Genomic DNA, 20,669 nt, shown 5'->3' on the forward strand with positions numbered 1-20,669 from the left:
GCAGTGCCAAAATGCACTCAGGAATTCTCTTGCAGCGCAAACGTCTTTCCCCCCCCCTCCCAAATTGTCGGCGCTGTAAGAATTTTTCTTTTTTATTATTTCATTTTTTTTTTACCTTTTTTTTTTTTTTGTTAACAGAAAAAAAGGTGGGGGGGGAAAAAAAGGTGGGGTTTAATTTTTTTTTTTTTGTCTTTTTTTTTGTACTAAAAACACATCCACTAAAACACGACAGTGCTGGGTACATTCAGCAGAAAAAAAGGGAATGGGGGGGGGTTCCCCTTAGGGGATTTTGGGAGGGGTGGCGATTAAAAATTGGGATGAAAATGAAAGGAAAATCCCAAATGGATTGGGGTGAGTGGGAGGGGGAACAGAGGGACGGACAGATGGACACTGGCGGGGATGGGGGGACACCATCTGGGTTCTTTTGGGGCCCCGGTCCCGGGGGGACTCGGGGGGATTGTCGGTGTGGGGGCACCCGGCTGCACCCCCTGGCCCCCACCTTTGGGGGCGCTTTGCCCAAAATGGTGTTTTTTCAGCCCAAAGTGAGGCCAGGACTGGGGGTGCTCCCCTCAGCACCGAGGGGGTCCCCGGGGTCTTTGTGGGGGTGGATTTGGGGTGCTGAGAGCAGCAAACCTGGGGGGGTTACAGAGCTGGGGGGGTAAGGACCCCTCAAAACCCAAAATCTGCAGCGTGCCCCCCCCTGCTGCCCCACCATGAGGAGAAAAATGAGAGAAAGCCCCCCCAGGCCCCCCATCCCTGGGGCTCCCCAAATCCTGTCCCCCAGCCCAGCTCCTCTCCAGGGACAGGATGAGGGCCCCCCCAAAATTAGAGTGGGGGTCCCCAGTGACACCGGGCGGGTTTTTGGGGGGTGGGGACAGAACCCTGCGGGGAGGTGCCGTGGGATTGCTGGTGCTCGTGTCTTGCTTAAAAAAAAGGGGGGGCCCTGCCAGGCCCCCCCATGCACCCACCCCGCTCCCCGCGGCCCCGTCCCCTCCCGGGAAAGGGGGCGTTGACCCCCCCAAAATAAACCCAAACCACACCAAAATGTACAGCGTGGCCCGGAGAGGGGGCGAGCCCCCCCTGGGGGGGACATGGACTGGTGTTAACTGGGGTTCACTGGGGCAAGGGGGGCTCTGGTTGTCCCCCCCCGCCCCAGGATTTGGAGGGAAGGGAGAGGAGCAGCTTCACCAGAGAGAGGAAAATTGGGGGGGGATTAGGAGAGGAGGGCAAGGAAAAAAGGGGAGGGGGAAAATGAAAAATAAAAGATGGATCTTTCTCGTTTTATAAAAAGAAAAAAAAAAATAAAATAAAATACAACGGCACAACAACCACCGACAACAGAGCGGGGGGACCCCGCGCCCCCCCTTGGTCACGCTGAGCCGCCGGCCCCGGGTGGGGGCGGCCCCGGTGCCCCCCCCAGACACACTCACACTCACACTCACAGCCACTCCCCTCCCACCCCCCCGGGGACACGCGGGTCACCGTCCCTGGCCGGCTGGCGTCCCCAAGTGCCGTGGATGTGGAGTTCCCGGGCAGCTCCCGGGGCAGCTTCCAGACTGTACAAGGGGTTTTTTGTGGTTTTTTGGGGGGTGGGGAGGACCCCCAGGGTGCTGGGGGTGCGCAGGGAGGGTGGTGAGGAGGCATTGTCCCATCGGCTGAGTCCTGAGCCCCTCGGCTCGTGCTCCGCGCCCGCGGGGATTTTCTTCCCATTTCTGGGGTTTTTTTTTTAATTAAAAAAAAAAAGGTGTGGGGGGGAGTTGTTGGTTGGTTTGTTTTTCCTGTGTGTTTTTCTTCTCTTTCTAGAAAGTCCAGAGCTGGTAGCGAGGGGGTTGTGGGGGTAAGGATGGAGAGACACCCCCCTGGAAAGAATGAAATTCCAAAAAAAAAATCGCTTCCCCTCAGGAGTAAAGCAGGGGGCAGGGGTGGGGGGCTCTCTCCTCGCCCCCCAGCCTGGGGGAGCAGCCCCTGATCCCCCTCCGTAGTGTGAGGGGTCCCCCTGGCCCCCGCTCCCCGCGCTGGGGGGGTCCCACGGGGGGGCAGGAGGAAGAGGAGGAAGGATTTTGAGGGGCTGCAGGGGGGATTTGGGACCGAAACCGAGAAACCAAACGACGTTACAAAGAGCTTGGCCGATCAGTTGGAGTCGGAGTCGGAGGAGTCCCCCGAGGAGGAGGAGGAACTGCTGCTGCCCTCTGAGTCGTTGTCATCCTCGTCCTCATCATCCTCATCCTCATCATCCTCGTCGTTCTGGGAGGGCGGTGGCACAGAGGAGAGGGGGAGAAGGTCAGGGCCATCGTCACCTCCTTGTCCCCTGCTCACCCACCCCGCACGGGGTGTGACCCCACCCTCCCACCGCTGCCCCCGGGGGTCTGGGGCTGGAGGAGGAAGGCACGGGCAGGAGCCAGGAGCGATTTTGCAAGGGCTCAGCTCGGGGGGCCGGGGGGGCCGTGCCGGAGCAGCGCGCGGGGGTCCTGCCCTCACCTCTGCCACTGCCTCGCTACACGATCCGAGGGAGGCTACCCGACCCGCCTCGTGCCTCAGTTTCCCCCCTCTAAAGCCAGGGAAGGAAGAGGCGTGAGCTGAGACCAGCGAGGGGGTGGAAACACCTCACCTGTCCGGTGGCGAGCACAAGGCACGGACACGGTTTCTGCCCCCAGCGCCATCCAGCATAGTCTGATTTCAGTTGCACCGGTGTAAAGCTTTGACTCTGGTGACTTACTCGGCATTCACACTGGCGCAAACGGAGCCGAGACCAGACTCAGTATCTCCACCAGGAAAAAGACAGGAGATTTTTCTCTGCTCACTGGGGGCTCTGCACACCCCCCCGCACACCTCTACGTCCCGAGGCTGCTCCTGACTACGCCCCGCGGCTGCTCCTCGTGCCCTCCCCGGGAACACCGGGGGGATCCTGCTCCCCTTCTGCTCCCCACGTCCCCCAGCTTCCCGGGGGGCTCCTCCGCCACGGATCTATCTGAGCCCGGCTGCAGGTGCCCCCCAGCCCAGGGGGAGGGTGAGGGGGGCCCTGTGCCCTCCCCGTGCCACGGCCTCACCTCGTCCCCGTCCTCGCTCTCCTCCTCGCTGCTGGACTCCGAGGAGTCCCCGCCTTCCTCCGACGAGTCGCCGTTGTCGTCGTCGTCATCCTCATCTTCATCGTCATCCTCCTCCTCCTCTTCCTCCTCGTCATCGTCCTCTGACTCCTGCAGGACAGGAGGGGCTTCGTGAGTCCCAGGACCTCCACTCCATCCTGACAATCCCCCTTTGGTTCCTCCAGGCACTGAGCAGATCAGGTGATTCCCTATCCACACCTTGCTGGGAGCCTTTCCCCAATTAAACTGAGAATTGCACCAAAGAGACCCTGAGCAGGTGCCAGGGTCAAAATCCAACCTGGATGGGTTCTGAGCAGGGATTTGGGGAAAGTTTATGCTCTCGAGGACAGGGCAGGCAGCTGGAAGCACCAAGGATGCCCCAAACAAGGGGTGTGGGTCCCCCCTGACCTGCTCCTGGGGAGGGGGCCAGGGTGGCCCCATGGGGCTGCTGTGACTCACCGACTTGGACTGCATCGTTGGCTTCATCTTGGGGTTGGGACCCCGGATCTTCCCTATGCTCTTGCGTTTCTGTGGGAACAAAACAAAGCCTTTTAGGGCTCAAGTGCAGCCCAGAGAAAGCCCCACTGCTGAGCTGCCACAAGGACAAATCCCCACCGGAGGGGCTCTACGGAGTGTGGCACATCCAAGCCTCACCCAGGACTGACCCTGCCCAGTCCCAAGCCCCCAGTAACCCCAGCCCACTCCCAAACTCCTGGGATCCCAGCACAGCAGTGCCACACGGATACTCACGTTGGAAATGTGTTCCTTGTAGGCAGCCCGCTCCTGCGGCGAGAGGCTCTGTGGGGACAGGGACACAGTCAGGGATGGGAGGGCACGGAACAGAACGGGGGATGGAGCAGGGAAGGGCTCTAGCAAGGGGCACAGCTTCCTCACGTATGTAACTTTTATCCTTTAAAGTTACAAAATGTCAAAAAACAGCCTGGAGGTGGTGGTTTGCGGAGGAGGGGTGGGAACAGACGCCATGCCAAACATCATCCCCAAAACCAAGGGATCCCAGTCTGCCGCCAGGAGATCCAGCACCCACCTTGAGCCAGATGTCGAGGTGCACCTTGTACTGTTTCTGCTGCTCCTCTGCCAGTTTTTTGTAGTGGTCCTTCTGGCCCTGGGAGATGCGCTGCCAGCGGCTGCCGATCTCCACCATGCGCTCCTTCAGCGGGAGGTGGTTCAGCTCCCCGTTGGACAGGAGCTCCTGGGAGAACTTCTGGTAACCGTTCCTGCACAGGGAGAGCGCAGGGACCGGGCTGGGACAGGGGGCACAGACAACCCAGGTGCCGTAACCCCTGTCCAGCCACACCAGGGTCCACTCTCCCTCCCTCCTCTTGTTCCAGGCCCTTCCCACCGGCACAGCCAGACCCAGTTTTTCACACCCCAGGTACTCACATCGGGGGTTTCTTCGGCTCTCCCTGGAATTTCATTTTCTTGGTGGAGTTGGTGGAGCACGGAGGGGCCCGCATCTCGCTCAGCTCCCTCTGAGCCACAGGAGAGACAGAGGGTCAGGGAGAGTGGCACGCTGGCTAAGGGACATGGTGAGGGGCAGGACGGGGCAGAGACCCACCTCGTATCGCTTCTGATCCTCCGCTGCCTTCTTGATCCACATCAGCTTCTCTTTCTTCTCCATGTTGTTCCAAGTGGCCTCCATGGCCTTCAGCGCTTTGCCCCGGTCGTTCTGTGGGACAGAACCACCACAATGCACCAGGTGGACCCAAAAACCCCTGGGACACTGGGGTGCTGCTGCTGGGGCACTGCTCCCCCCAGGACCCCATGCTCCTCACAGCTCCCAGCCCAAACCCAGGTGTGAGAGCCAGAGAGAAATTCTTGGTAATTCCTGCTGGTGGGAGTGATGACCCCACCTCCAGCCCCTTTCCCAGCCCACTCCTCACCTTGAAACGAGCCAGGTAGTCCCCGATGACGCTCTGTTGCCAGATCTCCTCAGCAGTTTTGGGAGACTCGGGCAGCTTCCCACGCTCCTCCTTATCTGAGCCGTGCTTCTTCTCCGACTGCGCCTTCATCGCCGCCTCCCGCGCCTTGTACTTGGCCTGGGCAGGGGGCACGGGGTGAGGGGGCACGGCAGGGGCACAGCCCCCAAACACCAGGGACACTGCAGCTCCCCGAGCACTGTCCCCACAGTAGCACTGACAGCCCTCAACCCCATCTCGGGACTCCCCCCATCAGGAAAACCACCAAAGCCTTAAAACTGAGGCTCAAGGGCCCTCTGAGGTTTCTTTATCTGGTGGGTTTTGGCCTCCAGGTGATGAGAGGGGAGGCACAGCCAGTGCTGACACTGCCACCCGTGTGACAGGTCACGGAGGTGCTCCAGGGGACGTTTGTGCCCCGTGGTGCAGCACAAGGACAGGAGCACGCCCTGCACTGCCCGAGACGCCCACAGGAGCAGCGGAGACGGAGATGGAGGAGGAACAGAGGGGTGGTACCCACCTTCTTCTTCTCGGAGAGGTCGTTCCACATGCGGGCCAGCAGCCGGGTGAGCTCGCTCTCGGACAGCTCCGGCCGCTCCTCCTGCAGCTGCTTCCGCTTCTCCTCCGAGAAGATGAACATGGCTGAGATGGGCCGCTTGGGCTTCTCCGAGCTGGCCTGGGGGGCACAGGGGGCTGTGAGGGGGCGAGCCCATGCAGGCAACACAGCCCTCACAGCCCCCTGAGATGCACAACGCCATCCCCCAAGGCTCTGGCAGGTGCTGCCCTGTCCCTCCCGGGGCTGCTCCCACCTTGCCGGTCTCTGGTGAGGATTTTTTGGATGCAGGACTCGTCGCCCCTTTCCGGTTGCTGCCCAGCATCTTCTCCTCGCCCAGCACTCGCTGCTGCTCCTCCTCGGGCAGGCTCTGGGTGGCACAGGAGGAGAAACATCATTAGCCCAGTGCTAATGAGGCTTTGAGGCAATGGGGGAATAGGGACTCTGGGGAAGGGGAATTAATGCACTTGGGTGTCCTGATCCACACCCTGTCCCAGTCAGGACCAGCATCTGGAACTGCACATGTAGACTGGGGATCCCCACGCTGTCACCCCCTATGTAGGCAGTGCCCCTGCCCCCCAGCTCAGCCATTCCTCAGTGAAAGCAGGTGGGCAGGTGCCTGGGTCTGGGCACACCCCTGGGATTTCCACCCCGTGGCCCTGCAGCCGCAGCCGGGGCTGTGTCACATCCGCCCGGGGACGGGGACCATGCTGGGGTGGCCTCGGTGCAGCTCCCCCGCCCACAGCCCAGCTAGGGAAGGAAGTGAGAGGCTGCACAGCCACAGCCACTGAACACCTCTCCTCCAGCTCCAGTCCTCTGCTCCCCTCCTCGCTGGGGGCCCACCCTCATCTCCCAGTGCCCAACTGGAAGAGACTGGGTCAGGCATTAGGACAGACGGAAGGTCAAGGCTATGTGCAACCACCTGCACAGCACCCGCAGCTGGGCCCACACATGTTTTGGGGGAGCAGAGAGGGCAGCTCCCCATTTAAGTCATCCCAGTCCCCGGGCAGAGTTCCCCATTCCCAGATTTGGGATCTCCTGGTGGCTGAGCACCCCCTCCTCACTCACCTCTAGGAAGCGGAGCAGCTCGATCTCGTAATCTTTCTTTTTCTGGAAGGAGATGGACATGTGTGGTTACAGAGAGATTCCTCACTCCATCCCTGCCCCAATCCCTTGGCAGCAGCACCCTCCACCTGGACCATCTGTCTGTCCCACACAGGATCAAGGGAGGTGACCCAGGACCTCAGGGAGAATCGGTGATGCAGACTAGCACAGCGACTGAGGAAAGGTGAGGGCTTTGTTTCAGGGATATTTGTAGCCCAGACTCTGCATTGGTGCCCTTCCTCTTCCCCTACCTGTCCCTCCTCAGCCACTCACCTGGTCACACTTTTTGTGGTAGGCGTCCTTTTCCTTCTGGGAGAGCAGCTTCCACTGCTGGCTGCACAGCACCATCCGCTCCGTGCTGGGCACGTCTTTCATGTTGGCCATCAGCTCTGCACAGTACAGGGAGTAGCTATTCCTGAAAAACCCACAGAGGGACCCCGTGTTAGGGAAAACTTGCCCCTGTGCAGCTGGCTCAGTGCAAAAAGCCTCCTCAAAACCCCCCCAGCTAGGTTGCACCAGGCAAGGAAGTGAAGTGCCTGTGTTTTAGGGTGGCTGGGTGCTAGATCACCCACTAAAAGCCAGAGTATCATTGTAAACCTAGCTCAGATTCTCCCCAAAACGTGTATTTAATGTATATTTAAGGACTGGTTTAAAGAGATCATCACAGAATCATGTAGTCTTTAAGGCTGGAAAAGCCCTCTAAGATCATTAGTCCAACCGTGAACTGACACTGCCAAGCCCACCACTAAACCATGTCCTCAAGTGCCACATCCACACTTTTTAAACACTTCCAGGGATGGTCACTCCCTGGGCAGCCTGTTCCCAGGCTGGACCGTGAAGAAATTTGTCCTATAAATCCCATCTAACCCCTCTGTGTGTGTAATCCCAGAAGTTATCTGGGCTTCCCAAGGCCAGCAGAGTCCAGTTTCCTCTCTGGCAATACCAGCACCCAGGCAGGCCGTGGCTGCAGGAGGGACAGGACTCACGGGGGGGGCTTGGTGGGTCGTCCGTCGAACTTGTCCTTGAGCTGCCTCTCGGCCTTGGTGAGGGTGGAGCGGGTGATCCCCTCCTCACTGATGTTCAGCTCCGGGTGCTTCTGGATGTAATCCCGCATGATCTCCTGTGGGAACAGAGAGCAGTCAGAGGGGCTGCCACCCCCGCCTGCTGGGGCCGGAGGAGGAGGAGAGAGAAGCCAACCATTGCCCTAATCCTGTGCCTGGGGATGCTGCTGCCTGCCCTGCACACGGCTGGAGAGGCAGGGCTCAGACTCACTAGGGACCTGCCAGGACCTGCCTGAACCCCCACGCTGGCTATCGGGAGAGGCCACGCAGGGCTGGGATGCAGAGAGGCTCGGAGTGAATGTTGGGACCAGTGTGGAGGGGACCGGGTGAGGCTGCTCCCTACCTCGTACTCCTTCCGCTGTTCCAGGGCCTTATGAATCCATTTCAGCCTCTTTTTATCCGAGAGTTGAGACCACTGCTTGCCCAGCGACTCTTTCACCTCCTTCGTGGTGGCCTGAAAACCCAAAGCCAGAGGTGAGGGCAGATGGGTAAAATCCAAAAAAAAAAGAGGGATGAAAAAATATAAAAAAATGGCAAAAAAAAAGGCGTGGCCTGGTGGGGCCTGAAGGCACCCGGCATGGAGTGGCTGGGAGCCGTGGGCTGTGTGGGAGTGGGGGGCATGGCCAGAGGTGGATGTCTGTGCTGGAATCCTTTCCTGCCCTGACTCAGGCTGTGGTCACCCCTTCCTGGCAAAAAAAGTGAGGGCTGGATCCCTGAGCCTCTTCCAGGTGTGCAGAGCCCCTCCTTACCTCGGTCCAGGCTCCGGGAGCTCCTAGCGGTGTCCTCCATCCCTTCCCCCTGAAATGCTTCTCTCCCTTCCCCCTCGTGCCCCCAGCAGCGGGGTCCAGGACCCCCCAGCACTCACACTCGCACTCACTCCCACCCACCGTACTCACATCTGGACGCACTTTCAAGTAGATCTTCTTCTCGTGGTTGTACCACAGCTGCTGGGGGGTCTTGGGCTTTTCGGGGACGTCGGATTTCTTGGCGTTCTGGATGAGATCCGGGTGGTCTTCCCTTCAGCAGGCGGGGAGGTGGGCAAGGGAGAGCGTCAGGGAGGAGGCAGTGGCAAGGAGAGCACCCTAAACCTGCCTGCTAAGGGGTGACTGTCACTGCAGGGCAGAGCCTCCGTGGGCTCAGGTGCTGGGGGGGTCCCCAAAAAGAGCAGGAGGGTTTTAGGAAAGATTTAGGTTTGACCCTCCTTGGGGATGGCTACAGCCATCCCTGGGCTCAGCTGCAACCCTGAAGCAGCAGCAGGTCACTGGGAATGCCAGGATCCACCTGGATCACAGCAATCACATCCAAGGCAAGGTCTGGAGTGACAGGGGGGGCACTTCAGCTTTTATCAGTGCTGCTGGCAGAGCTGCAGCAGTGCTCCTGACCCCCAGAGCATGGCTGGTCCTCTGCTCTGCCCCTCATCCAGTCTCCCAGCCTGAGAGTTGCTCTCAGACATCTTTTCCTTGCTCTCTTTTTGGTGAATTCCTCCTTCTCTTCAAGCCAAAAGCCCATCAGTGGGCTCTATGCACAGGAGGACAATCTGGATCTGCCTGGAGGGGCCTGGGGAAGTATGGGGGGGTGGGGCTGCCTGCTCACCTGAACCTCGCCAAGTTCCTCTCGAACTCCTGCTTCTCTCGCTGGAAGTCCTGGATATATTTCATCTGGGGACACAAAGCCACCGCAGAGGTGGAGAGGGACGTCAGCAGCAGGGAACAGGCAGGAAGATACATCCCTATCGACCTGGCTGGGCATCCACCACCCCAAGAGGGACCCAAGGGCTCCCCAGCCCATGGAATGGTCCTGCAGAGGTTTCCAGCCTGCCTGAGACTCAGCTGTACCCCTCTGTGTATCCCAGCAGCCCTGGGAAAGGGCACAGCAGGACCTTGTGCCCTGGACTTTTCCTGGACACCCCAAAGTTAAATCTGGGCCCCCCCAAAGTCCTGCCCAGGCTCTGGCATCTCAGGTGGGCAGATCTCTGCTCCCAGCATCTCCCAGAGCCTGTCCCCGTGTCCCTCACCCTGCCAGGGTGGCACAGTGGGGCGTGTGCCTCAACCCCTTTAAACACAGATCCACCCAACGGCAAAGCCACCATCCAGGTCCATCAGGAAGAGACAGACCAATGGACAGACCCAACCAGCCTCCACCCCAGCGATCCTGGGAACCAGGACAGGAAAAGCCAAGGAAGTCTTACAGGTCTGACAGGACTAAACCTGGCTTCTCCCATCGAGAGCTGCATTAAGCCCTCGCCAGGCAGAGCTTGAGCTCTGCTGGTTTTACTGGAAGAGCTGAGCAGAGCCCAGCACAGAGAGGCACATGGTGGGAAGGGGCTTGCTGACCCTGCCCCCACCCCCCCATACCTTTTTCTTCTCGGGAAGCTCCTTGTATTTTTTGGACAGGATCTTGGTGAGATCCAGGTTGCTCATTTCGGGGTGAAGCTTGGCGTATTTGGCTCGCTTCTCCATGAAGAAGCGGAAATAGGGAGTCAGGGGCTTCTTGGGGAAGTCGGGGTGTTTCTGGGGAGACAGCAGAGTGCAGGACACTGAGCATGGAGCTGGTAGAACCACGGGGGAACATCCTAACCCCTGACTCCCCAGAGCTGGGGGCTGCCTCCATCCAGCCTTGCTGGTGATCCAGGCACAGCAGGCAAGGAGGGGGAAACTTCTGGGGACAAGGGTTCCCCAAGAAACTACAGCATCCCACGGCTGGGAACCTTGGGAGAGGCCTCCAGCCATCCAGAGCTGTCAGCACAGAGCAAGAGGGGACACTGGGGCAGGAGGAGGGGATGGGACCCAGCTCCCAGGGATGGACCATCAGCTGCCCCAGCTGAAAGCACCCGGCAGGCCAGGAATAGGACAGCAGTTCCTGGCCCCTCCGGAGCTAAACTTGGATGCAGGCTGCCAGCAGTACAGCCAGCCATATTAAATGTACCCGGGAGCTGGCCCAGGCCCAAGGCCTCTGGAGCCTTGGGCAGCCGGACACCAGGATTAGGGGCACTGAGGTGCCTGCAGGGGCTCCCACGTTGGAGCCACGTGGATCTGAGGTGCCACAGGGACAACAGGCCTACATTCTGAGGAAGTGTGGGGTCACCCTTTAGGGACTGAGCCTAATTCCTGCCCAATACCTTGAGCTTTTTGCCTTTGTAAGGATTCTTCACATGCTCTTCAGCGTCCATAATGAGCTCTGTGAGGGTCCGGAATTTCCTCACCTGTGCAGGAAATGAAGAGACAAAGACTTGAACAGGGGACAGGGCAGATCCTTGGCACAGCAGAAAGCCACTGGGTTTTGTAATGCCACCCCAAAAATGACCGATCCCAGCCCCTCTGAGGGGGTCACAATGCTGACAGCAGCGGGATGGTGCTGAGGGCTCTGGGCACTCAACCTGGACAATTCCAACAGCCCTGGGAATGTCAGTAGGACTCTTGGACCCTGCCACAATACCCCCACAAAGCCCCATGTGGTGTCAATTACCTCATTAGATATCTCCATCCACTTCATCTTGCACATCTCCCCTGAGAAGTCCTTGAAAGCCACTTTTTCCCAGTCCAGGTGGGACTCGGTGGTTTTGAACTTGCTCCCGTCGTTGGAGGGCAGGTTATTCTTCATGCACTCCAGGAGGGTCAGCATGTCCTCCTGCGACCAGCGGTCTGAGCAGTGAGAAACGGGATCAGCCAGGGGCAGGAAGCCTCTTCCCTTCCCTTCCCTTCCCTTCCCTTCCCTTCCCTTCCCGGCAGGACACCGGCACTACAGCTCCCGGCGTGCCGCTCCGGACCGCACGCCAGGACACGTAATCTCCACATGCTGCCTCTCCAGATTAAAGATCAAAGGGACGTGGCTGTTTCCATCACCCTCGAGCAACTTTCTACGGGCCAAAACAATCTGGGCAAAGCTAGAAATTCCACTCGGTGCAAACCAGAGAGACTCGCTCATCCCAGAAAACCATCAGATAAGGGATGGCTGTGCTGCACGGGAGCAGAGGGCTATTTCCTACCCCTGCGGAGTGACTGGAGAGCAATGAGCTCTCCAGCCAAGCAGGGAAGCCCACTTTCTAAGTGGATGTGTCCAGAGCAACTGGAAAGCCTCAGCGTTGCTTTTCCTGCACCTCAGACAGCTTTGTGATCACCTGGGCCCAGCTCCACAGTGACCTCTGCCAAGGTCAAACCTCCCAGACCACAAAGTGAGAGGGGGCAGAGCCCAGCACAGCCCCCCTGTCTCACAGAAGGGTCCATGACAGTGCAGGATGATGTCCGTATCACCCCAACATCCCCCAAATTTCTGGGAGGAGCATCCCCAGCTCCCATAGGAACATGCTACTGGAATGGTGGGATGGGCACGTGGCAAAGCCGGAGAGCCTGGAGCGACCTGGAGGCCAGGACAGGCAGCAGCACCGTGCCAGGACAGGCAGCAGGCAGGATATCCCAGCCCTGAACGCCTCATCCTGCCCCAACCTTGGGGCTGCTTCCTTGCCAGGGGAATTCCTCCCTGCTCCAGCAGGGGAGCACAGCCCGGGGTGCTCTGCAAACATAGGTGGCCCTGGGGAATGCAGCGGGGCCTGGGAGCGGAAGGAAAATTCCCTGGGGATGGGCTGGAGGAGGAGCAGAGCCCGGGGCCACCGCCCACGCAGCCCTGGCTGCCTCATGCCGGGATGGGCACCCGGGATTCCCGCAGCACAGGACTGGCTCAGCACGGCATTCCCTGCCTCACACCTCTGCCAGGTGAAGGCTGAGGTGTTTGGAGCTGCCTACAAACGTGGAGCCCCCCAGAGATGGGGACAGGGTGGCTCATCACGGATCTGAGTGGAGCATCTCTCCCTCCATCTGCAGGAAGGAAACCAAGCTCCCAGAAATATCCAGCTGCACAGATTTCTCCAGCTGCAGCTCTCCTTCCACTCAAGACTCAACATGAGGAAAACCACCTCCACCTCCTGCCCTTGCAGGGGTCTGGGGAAGGACAATTCCCCTGGATTCCCATATCCAAGCAAGGGATGTTAAAGGACATAGGGGACCTGGTGAAGGGAGCATAGCCAGGACGTGACCCCCCCCATCCCATTTCCCCTCCCGGACCTGCCTGGTTGGGGGTCAAGGCAGGAACAGTTTGGGATCCAGCTGCTCCCTATAGTGACCTCATTAGGGATTAAGAAGGAGGCAGAAGACAGAAAGAGCCCCCCTGGAAAGCGAGGGCCTGGTGGCTTGGGGTGTGTCCCCATGCTCATGGCTTCATCCCAAAACACCATGAAGAGGCAAAAGAGATGGGAAACTCCCATTCCCCACAAAGCTGGGGGAGATCAGAGCTGGGGGAGGGAGAACACAGCTCCACATTCTGTCTTCCTGTTTTTCCCATCCACTTTCCAGGCCTCCCAGGCAAGGACCAATGAGGCAGAACAGGGCTGGGAAGCTGCTGCCAACTTTACTTGCAGAAATCAGGAGGAATTACCAAAAGCAGCACAGCCACAAAAATCCAGAGGGGGCAGAGAAGGGGATGAGACACCCCCCCAAACCTGCCCCCATCAAGCCCAGTGCCTCTGTTTCCAGAAAACACCTGGAGACCTTCGGCCCTGTGTGAACCCCCCACCAGCACACAGCTGGAATAACCACATCCCAAAGGAACACGTAAAAAAAAACAGTGTAAACATCCCAAAATCCTCGCTGGCAGCAGGGTGGGGACAACAGGGACCCCCACACTCAGCCCTCCACCCCTCTGCTCCCCCTCCCTCAGCCCGGGGCACGCTGAAAGACGCTGGAATCGCGGCGCTCACCCCCAGGATGAATGGGGCTGTCTGTGCCCTGGGACCGATTTATCCCGGCTCTCCTGGCACCGGCCCGGCCGGGTCTATATTAGGAAAGCTGCCCCGGTGTAATTAAATCCATCTCAAGTCCCGGAGAAGGACACGTGCTCGGCCGGGTTCGCTCGAGGCAACAACCCCGACTGCAGCAGGGAAGGAGGAAGACGGGGGGACCCGGCAGGTGTGAGGGGCTGGATGGTGCTCCAGCTTTTGGGGGACACGGGGGGTTTTTAAGGGGTGGAGCGGCAGAGCCCTGCGAGCCGCCCTAAACAAACATCTCTCTTTTTTCCCCTTGTTTTCCTGCCCCTTTTCCAATAAAAGCTGAAGCTCTGATGTCATGCTGGGGTCTGGAAGCTGGAGGCCCAAGGTAACGGCTCGGCTTTTAATGCAGCCCAGATGTGAGCAGGGAGGGCAGCACCTCTGTGCCAGCCCCCCTTCCCAATCCCCCCGGAACTCCAGTCCCCCCAAAGAGCATCCCAGCGCCAAGGGGCTGCTGGTGCACAAATCTGTGTGCTCATACATGTGTGTGTGTTCCCCATGGTGGATCAGAACTCAGAGAGGCAGATCCCCCCACCTCAACCCGCTGGCAGCCAGGATCACGGATCCTCCATCCCTCCTCCCTCTCCATCCCTCCTCCTCTGCCATCCCTCCGAGAAAAGGGGCGCTCTGAGGTTTATTTATTATTATTATTTTTAAGCGTAACAGCAGCATTCCTCTGGGAGCACACGCTGCGGGGGCTGCCGGGGGCTCACCTTGGTTTTTGGGAGCTGTCATTTCCAGGTCTGCAGGGCACTCAGCTTCGCCGTTCATCCTCCTCCTGCCTGTGCCCAGGACGGTCCCGCCGGCTCCCTCCTCACCCTCTTCCCAAAATCACTCCCCCACGGCTCTGCAAGGAAAGGGAGAACCCTGCTAGGCATCCCCACCATGATGGGGGGACCCCAACTCCTAACGGGGAGTGGGGGAAACCTGATCCACCCATCCCCTCCACTCCCGGTGAAGGAGTGCAGGAATCCCCTCTCCCACCCATCCCTGTGGTTTGGGGAGAGCTCCAGGAGGGGGGATCCTCCATGGTGATGTGACCCCCACATTGGTCAGGGGAGGAGAAAAGGGGTGTGTGGGCACGGGAGAAGGGTCCAGGGGTTTGTCCCCAAGGTGGGGGATAGGATCCGAGAGGGATCCCAATAAATCCCAGAGGAGACAGGTTCAAGGCGGCTCCCTGGGGTGGGTGGGATCAAAAAACCTGGGATCAACAGGGGTCCAAGGGATCTCCTGTAAGGGGGTTCACTCCCCCCACTGCAAAATGGGGGTTTCAAAGGAAGGCCCACCACAGATCCAGCAAAATCCTCCCCAGAGGTGGGGACATGCTTGGAGAAGAGAGGGGTCCCCCAGATCTGGGGGGGGGCATTTGGGGACCTCGGAGGGGGGGAATCAGGGGTCTCCCAAGGGGGGAGAACAAGCTGGAGGAAGGTATTTCAACAGGGGGGGCTCCAGATGAAGGATGCCCTCAGACCCCATCAGGAAGGATCTGTGTATCCATGGGGAAGCATAACCTAGGAAGGGAGACCCCAAAACTTGGTGTGGTGTGCGGGGCAGTGGCAGGACGGTAGCGCGGGGGGATCCCCATGGGGGATTCCACTGGGGGAGCCCCTGGAGGGCAGATGGGGCGGGAGGCCTCAGGGGATCCCCCGAGGGACAGGCCGCAGGCCTGGGGGGGAGCAGGCCCCGGGCCTGGGGAGGGGCTGGGCCCGGGGGACCCCAGCGGGATCCAGGCGTGGGGAGGGGCCCAGGGGCTCCCGGCAGAACCGGGCCCTGGCTCTGAGGGAGGATCACCCGGGGACGGCCCAGGGCGGCAGAAACCCCGGGCAGGATCCGGGATGGCCCCCGGAGGGAGATCGGCTGCGGGAGGGAAGCGGGCACCACGGCGGGGTGCAGGCCCCGCCAGGCCCGGGGCAGCCCCGGGGGGGACGGATGTGGGACCCCCTGAGGGCGAGATCACCTGGGGGCGGATGGGGGGCGTGCAGCCCCCACCAGCGTGGGACCGAGGATCACCCGGGGCGGGATGAACCCTGAAGCGGGGGGAAACCGCTCCAGGCTTGGATCAACCCCCGAGCGGGGCGGATCCAGGACCACCCCCGGGGCCGGCGGAGGGATCGCCGCGGGGTGGGATCAAGCCCAGCCCCGGGGGCGGCGTGACACCGGGGATCGCCCCGCGGGGGGATCGCAGCCCCGGGGCGGGGTGGGGGGACGCGTGGGGGCGCCGGGAAAGGCGGGATCGCGGCAGGGGGAGGGATCGGTGGGATCATGGCGGGGCGGGGCGGTGCGCGCGCACCGGGATCCCCCCGGGGGCGCGCGGGGAGGGGGCGCGGGATCCCCCCGCGGGGGAGGCGGGGGGGGGGGGGGAACCGGATCCCGCGCCCGGAGGGGAGGAGGAGGAGGAGGAGGCGGGGGAGGAAGGGGCCGGGCCGGCGGGCGGAGGCGGGGAGCCCGCACATGCCCTGCGCCGCCGGCCAGCTCCAGTCTCCTCCTCCAGCAGGCAGCAGGAACCGGGTGGGACCGAGCGCGGGCGGCCCCGGCGGCGCCTCCCCCGCCCCCGGTTCCCACCCGGGCGCCAGCGAGCTGAGCCCCCCCCTCCCTTTTTTTTCTTTCCCTCCAACAACACCCGGGCAGACAATGGAAGGCGAGTTCGGGGGGCCGGGGGTGCGGAGAGGGGCCGGGGGAACGCTCCGCGTTCCCCCGGCCCCTCTCCGCACCCCCGGCCCCCCGGAGCGATGCGATGCGCTGCTTCATCCCCCCCCTCACCGCATCCCCCCCCGCATCCCCCCGTCGTTACCGGCCGCTCTCCGCCGCGGCACACAATGGCCGGGCTGCGCCCGCCTCCGCCCGCCGCTCCTTCCCCTCCACCCGCGGTTATAAAGCCGAGACAAACCCACCTCTCCGGGCTGCTAAGGGGGAGGAGGAGGAGGAGGAGGTGGTGGTGGAAGAAGGAGGGAGGAGGTTGGAGCGGAGCGGGGCGGGGGGGTGTGGGGGGGAGCTCTAACCGAGCCGCCGCAGCCCCAACCCCGCCGCCGGAGCCGCTGGGGGAAGAAGAAGAAGGAGAAGGAGAAGGAGAAGAAGGAGGAGGAGGAGGAGGAGGGGGAAGGGGGGGCGGGGATGCCCGGCTGGGGGCGGCCGGGCAGCTGCAGCGAGCCGGGCGAGGGCAGCGCGACCTCCCCGCACCGACCCCCGGGGAGCGGCTCCTACCCGATCCTCCCCCCCTCTTCTTTTTTTCCCCACCGCCGCCCCCTCCTCGCTTTTCCTTTCCTCGCTTTTCCCTCTCCTTTCCTCCCTTTCTTAGCCCCCTCTTTTCTCCCCGCGACCCCTCCTCGAGCCCGCGAGCACCCACCCACCCAGCGGGGGGCTGGAGCCCCGCTCCCGGTCCGGAGGGAAGAAAGGAAGGGGAAGGGGGGTGAAAGGCGGAAAAAAAAAAAAAAGAGGGGGAGGAAAAAAAAATATAGATAAAAAGAAAATAAGGAGAAAAAAAGGCATAAAGAGAGGCTAGAGCGAGGATAAGGGGAGGTGAAGCGCGGGGGGGGTCGGCCGAGCCCCGGCACGCACCGGCGGAGCGCGGCGCCCAGCTCCCGCCGCGGCGCGGGACTCACCCGGGCTCGGGAAAAACAAGCGGGCAGCGCTGGAAGCCTGCCCCCGAAATCCAGCTGCGGCACCGGGGAGGAGGGAGGGAAGGCGAGCGGGAAGGAGGGAGGGAGCGAGGAGGAGGAGAGGGAAGGGAAGGGAAAAAGGAGGGAGAGAAGGGGGGGGCACACCGGGGCCGCCGAGCCGGGCGCTGCCCCCCGCCCCGAGCCCCAGCGCGGTGCCCCCCGCGGGCGGGCGAGGCGGGCGAGCCCCGGCGGTGGCGGCGGCGGCTTCCTGCCCGCGGGGCCTGCGCGAAACCAGCCTTTCTTTTTTTAAAAAAAAAAAAAAAAAATCCTCTCTTTTATATTTACCTATCTCTCCCTCTCTTTAAAAAAAAAAAAAAAAATTCGCTCCGGTGGGCGCGACCCCCTCCCCGTTCCCGTCGGAGCGGCGGCGGAGCGCCTTACCGAGCCCGGAGCGCGGCGGTGGCGGCGGCAGCGGCAGCGGGAGCCCGGGGAGGAACAAAGCGCCTCCTCCAGCCCCGCCGGCGGAGCGGCGCGGCGGCGAATGGCGAGCCCGGGCGGCGGGCACGGCGCGGCGCGGCGGGGCACGGCGGCGGCGGCTCCCCCGGCGCGGGCACGTACCGGCGGGGCCGCCGCTTTGGGGGGCGGCGGGGGCTCGGGGCTCGCTCGGCGGGGCCGGGGCGGGGGAGCGGCGGTTGAACGGCGGCCAGCTCTGCAGCGCTGGCCCCGGGCGTGGACGCGCTCCAGTCCCCGCAGAGACGATCGCGCTTTCCCCCGCCTCCATGGCGCTGCGTTCGCTCTTCCAATCAGCCGGGCTGAGCGCGCCGGGATCCGCCGGGATCTCCCCGCCAGCCCCGCCGCCCCGCCGCCGCTTTCCGCCGGGTTTTTTATTGCTCTTTGCTTTTGCAACACTGTGGTGAGAAGAAAAAGAGGAGGAGGAGGAGGAGGAAGGAGAAGAGGAGGGAAAGGAGGGGGGGGGTGGGGTGGGGGGGGGGGAAGGGAGGAAGAAAAAAAAAAAATCTCCTTACATGTGCAACAATCCTCGGCCGGCGTTTGCATAAAGAAAAAAAAAATAAAAAAATAGGGGGGGAAAAAAAGAGAAATGAGGAAAAAAAAATAATAAAGGGGGGGAAGCGGGAAGGGTGGGGGGGGGAGCCGAGCCGGGCCCCCACGGCACGGCGGGGCCGCGCTCCTGCCCGCCCCGCGGCCCCGGGACACGGCGGCGGGGGGGCTCTGCCCGGCGGGGCGGGCGAGGGGCAGCTTCCTCCCCTCCTCCCTCCCTCCGTTGCCTTTCTCTCCTCTCCCTCTCTCTCTCTCTCTCTCTCCCTCTCCCTCTCTCTCTCTTAATTTTTTTTAATGGAATTTCTCCAACTCCACCTTTGTTGTGCTGGGCGTCATTCCCCGCAGCCAATCCCGGCCGGGCAGCGCCTGCACATTCCCGGCCATCCCGGCTATCCCGGCTGCCGCCGCCGCAGCACGGGCCATCCCGGGCTGCTTCCGTGCCGAGCACAGCACCGCTACCGGGCTAGCACCGAGCGCGGCGGCGGCGGCTGCGTGCACGGTACCGGCAGCTCCCGTGGCACCGAGCAGCTCGGCTGCCTGCGCCACGGCCGGGCCTGCCCGCTTGTTCCCGGCTGCTCCCGGTTGTTCCCGGCTGCTCCCGGTGGTTCCGGTAACCGGGCGCGGCCGCCCGCGTGCTCCGCGCGGTTCCGGTCATGGCGCTGCTCCCGGCCGGACCGGACCGGTTCCGGCAGCACCGGAGCCGCCGGCGCAGCGCCCCGGGCACGCAGAGCGAGCTCTGGGAAGGTGCGGGCACCCGGCTCGGTGTGCTGCGCGCATCTCCCCGGCTGGCCGCGTGGGGATGGCCGAAATCCGGGCGGCTTTCACGCTCGTTAAATGGAAAAGGAAACAAGAAATTGAATAATAATCTCTAATTTTGGGTAACACACACACACCCCTCGCGGCTGGTTTGGGGTGCGGGGGAAGCGCCTGGCTGTGCAAGTGGATTATTTTGGGTTTTATTCCGAAGGGAAGGATCAAGCGGAGGGAGGGACAGAGGGACGGACGGACAGCCGGCTCCTCCGCCACGTCCTGCCCGAGCTGTGCCAAGCCCGGCCAGGCGGCACTGGCGCCGGGTGGCTAATCCCTCCTGTGAGAGCTTAAAAATAAAAATGTATGGATTTATTCCGTGTGGAAAAGGGCCTGGGCAGGGCTGGATCCCTGAATTTCACGAGTTGTCGCTATTTCGCAAGAGGGAAAAATGTTAAAAGTAAAAAAAAAAAAAAAAAACAACAACCAAACAAAACAAAAAAAAACCCACCAAAAAAAAAAAAAAACCACAAGAAAAACCATAAAATATTTCGAGCCAATCAGGCCCAACATGTGAAAATTGACATTTTTAATTTTTCAGTTTTTTTTTTTTTTTAATCTATGGAGCTGCTAATGTGCACCAGTCCCAATTCTCCCAACGTGGTCTTGGGGCTTTTTTTTACCAGCAGGACACACCAGAGACCTGGGAATCAGCCACAAACCCTGGGCTGGAAATGGGGACCCCCCAATGCCCATCCAAACCACCCCCTCTCTCCTTGCCCTTCCCAGGCCTTGCTCCTGACCACGGGAATTTTTTATTTCCTGTTAATTGTGTAAATTGGTATTTTTGGAGAATAAAGCCGCAGGTTTGGAGGTTTTTATTTACATTTCTACTTTTTCAGTGCACGAGCAGTGCCACTGCCAGCAGATGCCAGGGTGTGCCATGTCCCCTGCCCTGTGATGCTGCAGGCACTGGGGTTCTCCTTTCCAGGGGTGATGCTCCAGCATGATCCCCCTCCTCATTAGCAACTCCATGCTCCCCCCCTCATTACCAACCAATTAATTATCACTTATTTCCCCCTCATTTCCCTAATTCCCTCTGAGTTTCCCAGGGCTGAGGCAAGTTCAAAGAGGAGCTTGACCTAAATTCCCAGCCCAGCCGGGCTGGCCGTGACCTCGCTGCCATCTCCAGGGAGCAGCCAGCTCTTCCCAGGGTGGGGAAGGTGAGGGAGGGGTGCAGGCAGCTGCTGCCTTGTCCCTGGGGCTGGGGTGGCAGCGGCGTGGCCTGTCCACGTGCAGCTGGCACAGGGACACGGGGACTTGGGCTGGGAGGTGCCATCCATGTGTTCCCCCCTCTGGAAAACAGGGCCTGGCAGCTGTGCCAGGCTTGGGGCAGCCTGGGGTTTATCCCAGCCCCTCAGAGAGGGTTTGGGGTTTTTGTTGGGATAGGGGTGCTGCTCCCAGCTCCTGCCCCATGGCCGGGCACGGCCCTTCCCACGGCCCCTTAATGGGATTATGGATAATCGGGGTCAGCCCTGTGCCGGGGCTGGGGGAGGGCAGGGGCTGTGTCCTGTGCCAGCAGCGCTGGATTGGGACATCCCCAATCCCCCCGGAATGGGCACAGCCTGTGCAGGGAGGATGAGCTCCCGGGATGGCTGTGGGGAGCACCCATGGGTGCCCACAAAGAACAACGAGGGATGGTTCTGGGGAGGGTTCC

The 20,669-nt window shown here is 61.3% G+C and overlaps 1 protein-coding gene across 12 annotated transcripts; it reads right to left on the reverse strand.

The window, feature by feature from the left end:
- Window positions 1–1,286: 1,286 nt before the first annotated feature.
- Window positions 1,287–18,351, reverse strand: UBTF (upstream binding transcription factor). 12 transcript variants are annotated; one of them, XM_064399691.1, is made up of 22 exons: window positions 18,172–18,351; window positions 14,264–14,397; window positions 11,201–11,376; window positions 10,854–10,937; window positions 10,090–10,245; window positions 9,329–9,393; window positions 8,623–8,752; window positions 8,079–8,189; window positions 7,661–7,794; window positions 6,948–7,089; window positions 6,639–6,680; window positions 5,827–5,940; window positions 5,538–5,693; window positions 4,985–5,140; window positions 4,660–4,770; window positions 4,485–4,573; window positions 4,129–4,318; window positions 3,834–3,881; window positions 3,543–3,611; window positions 3,048–3,194; window positions 2,609–2,728; window positions 1,287–2,244 (listed from the first exon to the last, which is right to left on the reverse strand). In XM_064399691.1, the coding sequence occupies exons 2-22, from the start codon at window positions 14,319–14,321 to the stop codon at window positions 2,131–2,133; spliced, it is 2,412 nt and encodes an 803-aa protein (XP_064255761.1). In that variant the 5' UTR covers window positions 14,322–14,397; window positions 18,172–18,351; the 3' UTR covers window positions 1,287–2,130. The 12 variants fall into 12 exon arrangements, with proteins under 12 accessions (XP_064255761.1, XP_064255758.1, XP_064255760.1 ...); XM_064399688.1 differs by lacking the exon at window positions 18,172–18,351 and adding an exon at window positions 17,588–17,749; XM_064399690.1 differs by lacking the exon at window positions 18,172–18,351 and adding an exon at window positions 17,150–17,451.
- Between the last annotated feature and the right edge of the window lie 2,318 nt (window positions 18,352–20,669).

This window comes from Passer domesticus, chromosome 27 (assembly GCF_036417665.1).
Source record: "Passer domesticus isolate bPasDom1 chromosome 27, bPasDom1.hap1, whole genome shotgun sequence".
NCBI lineage: Eukaryota > Metazoa > Chordata > Aves > Passeriformes > Passeridae > Passer > Passer domesticus.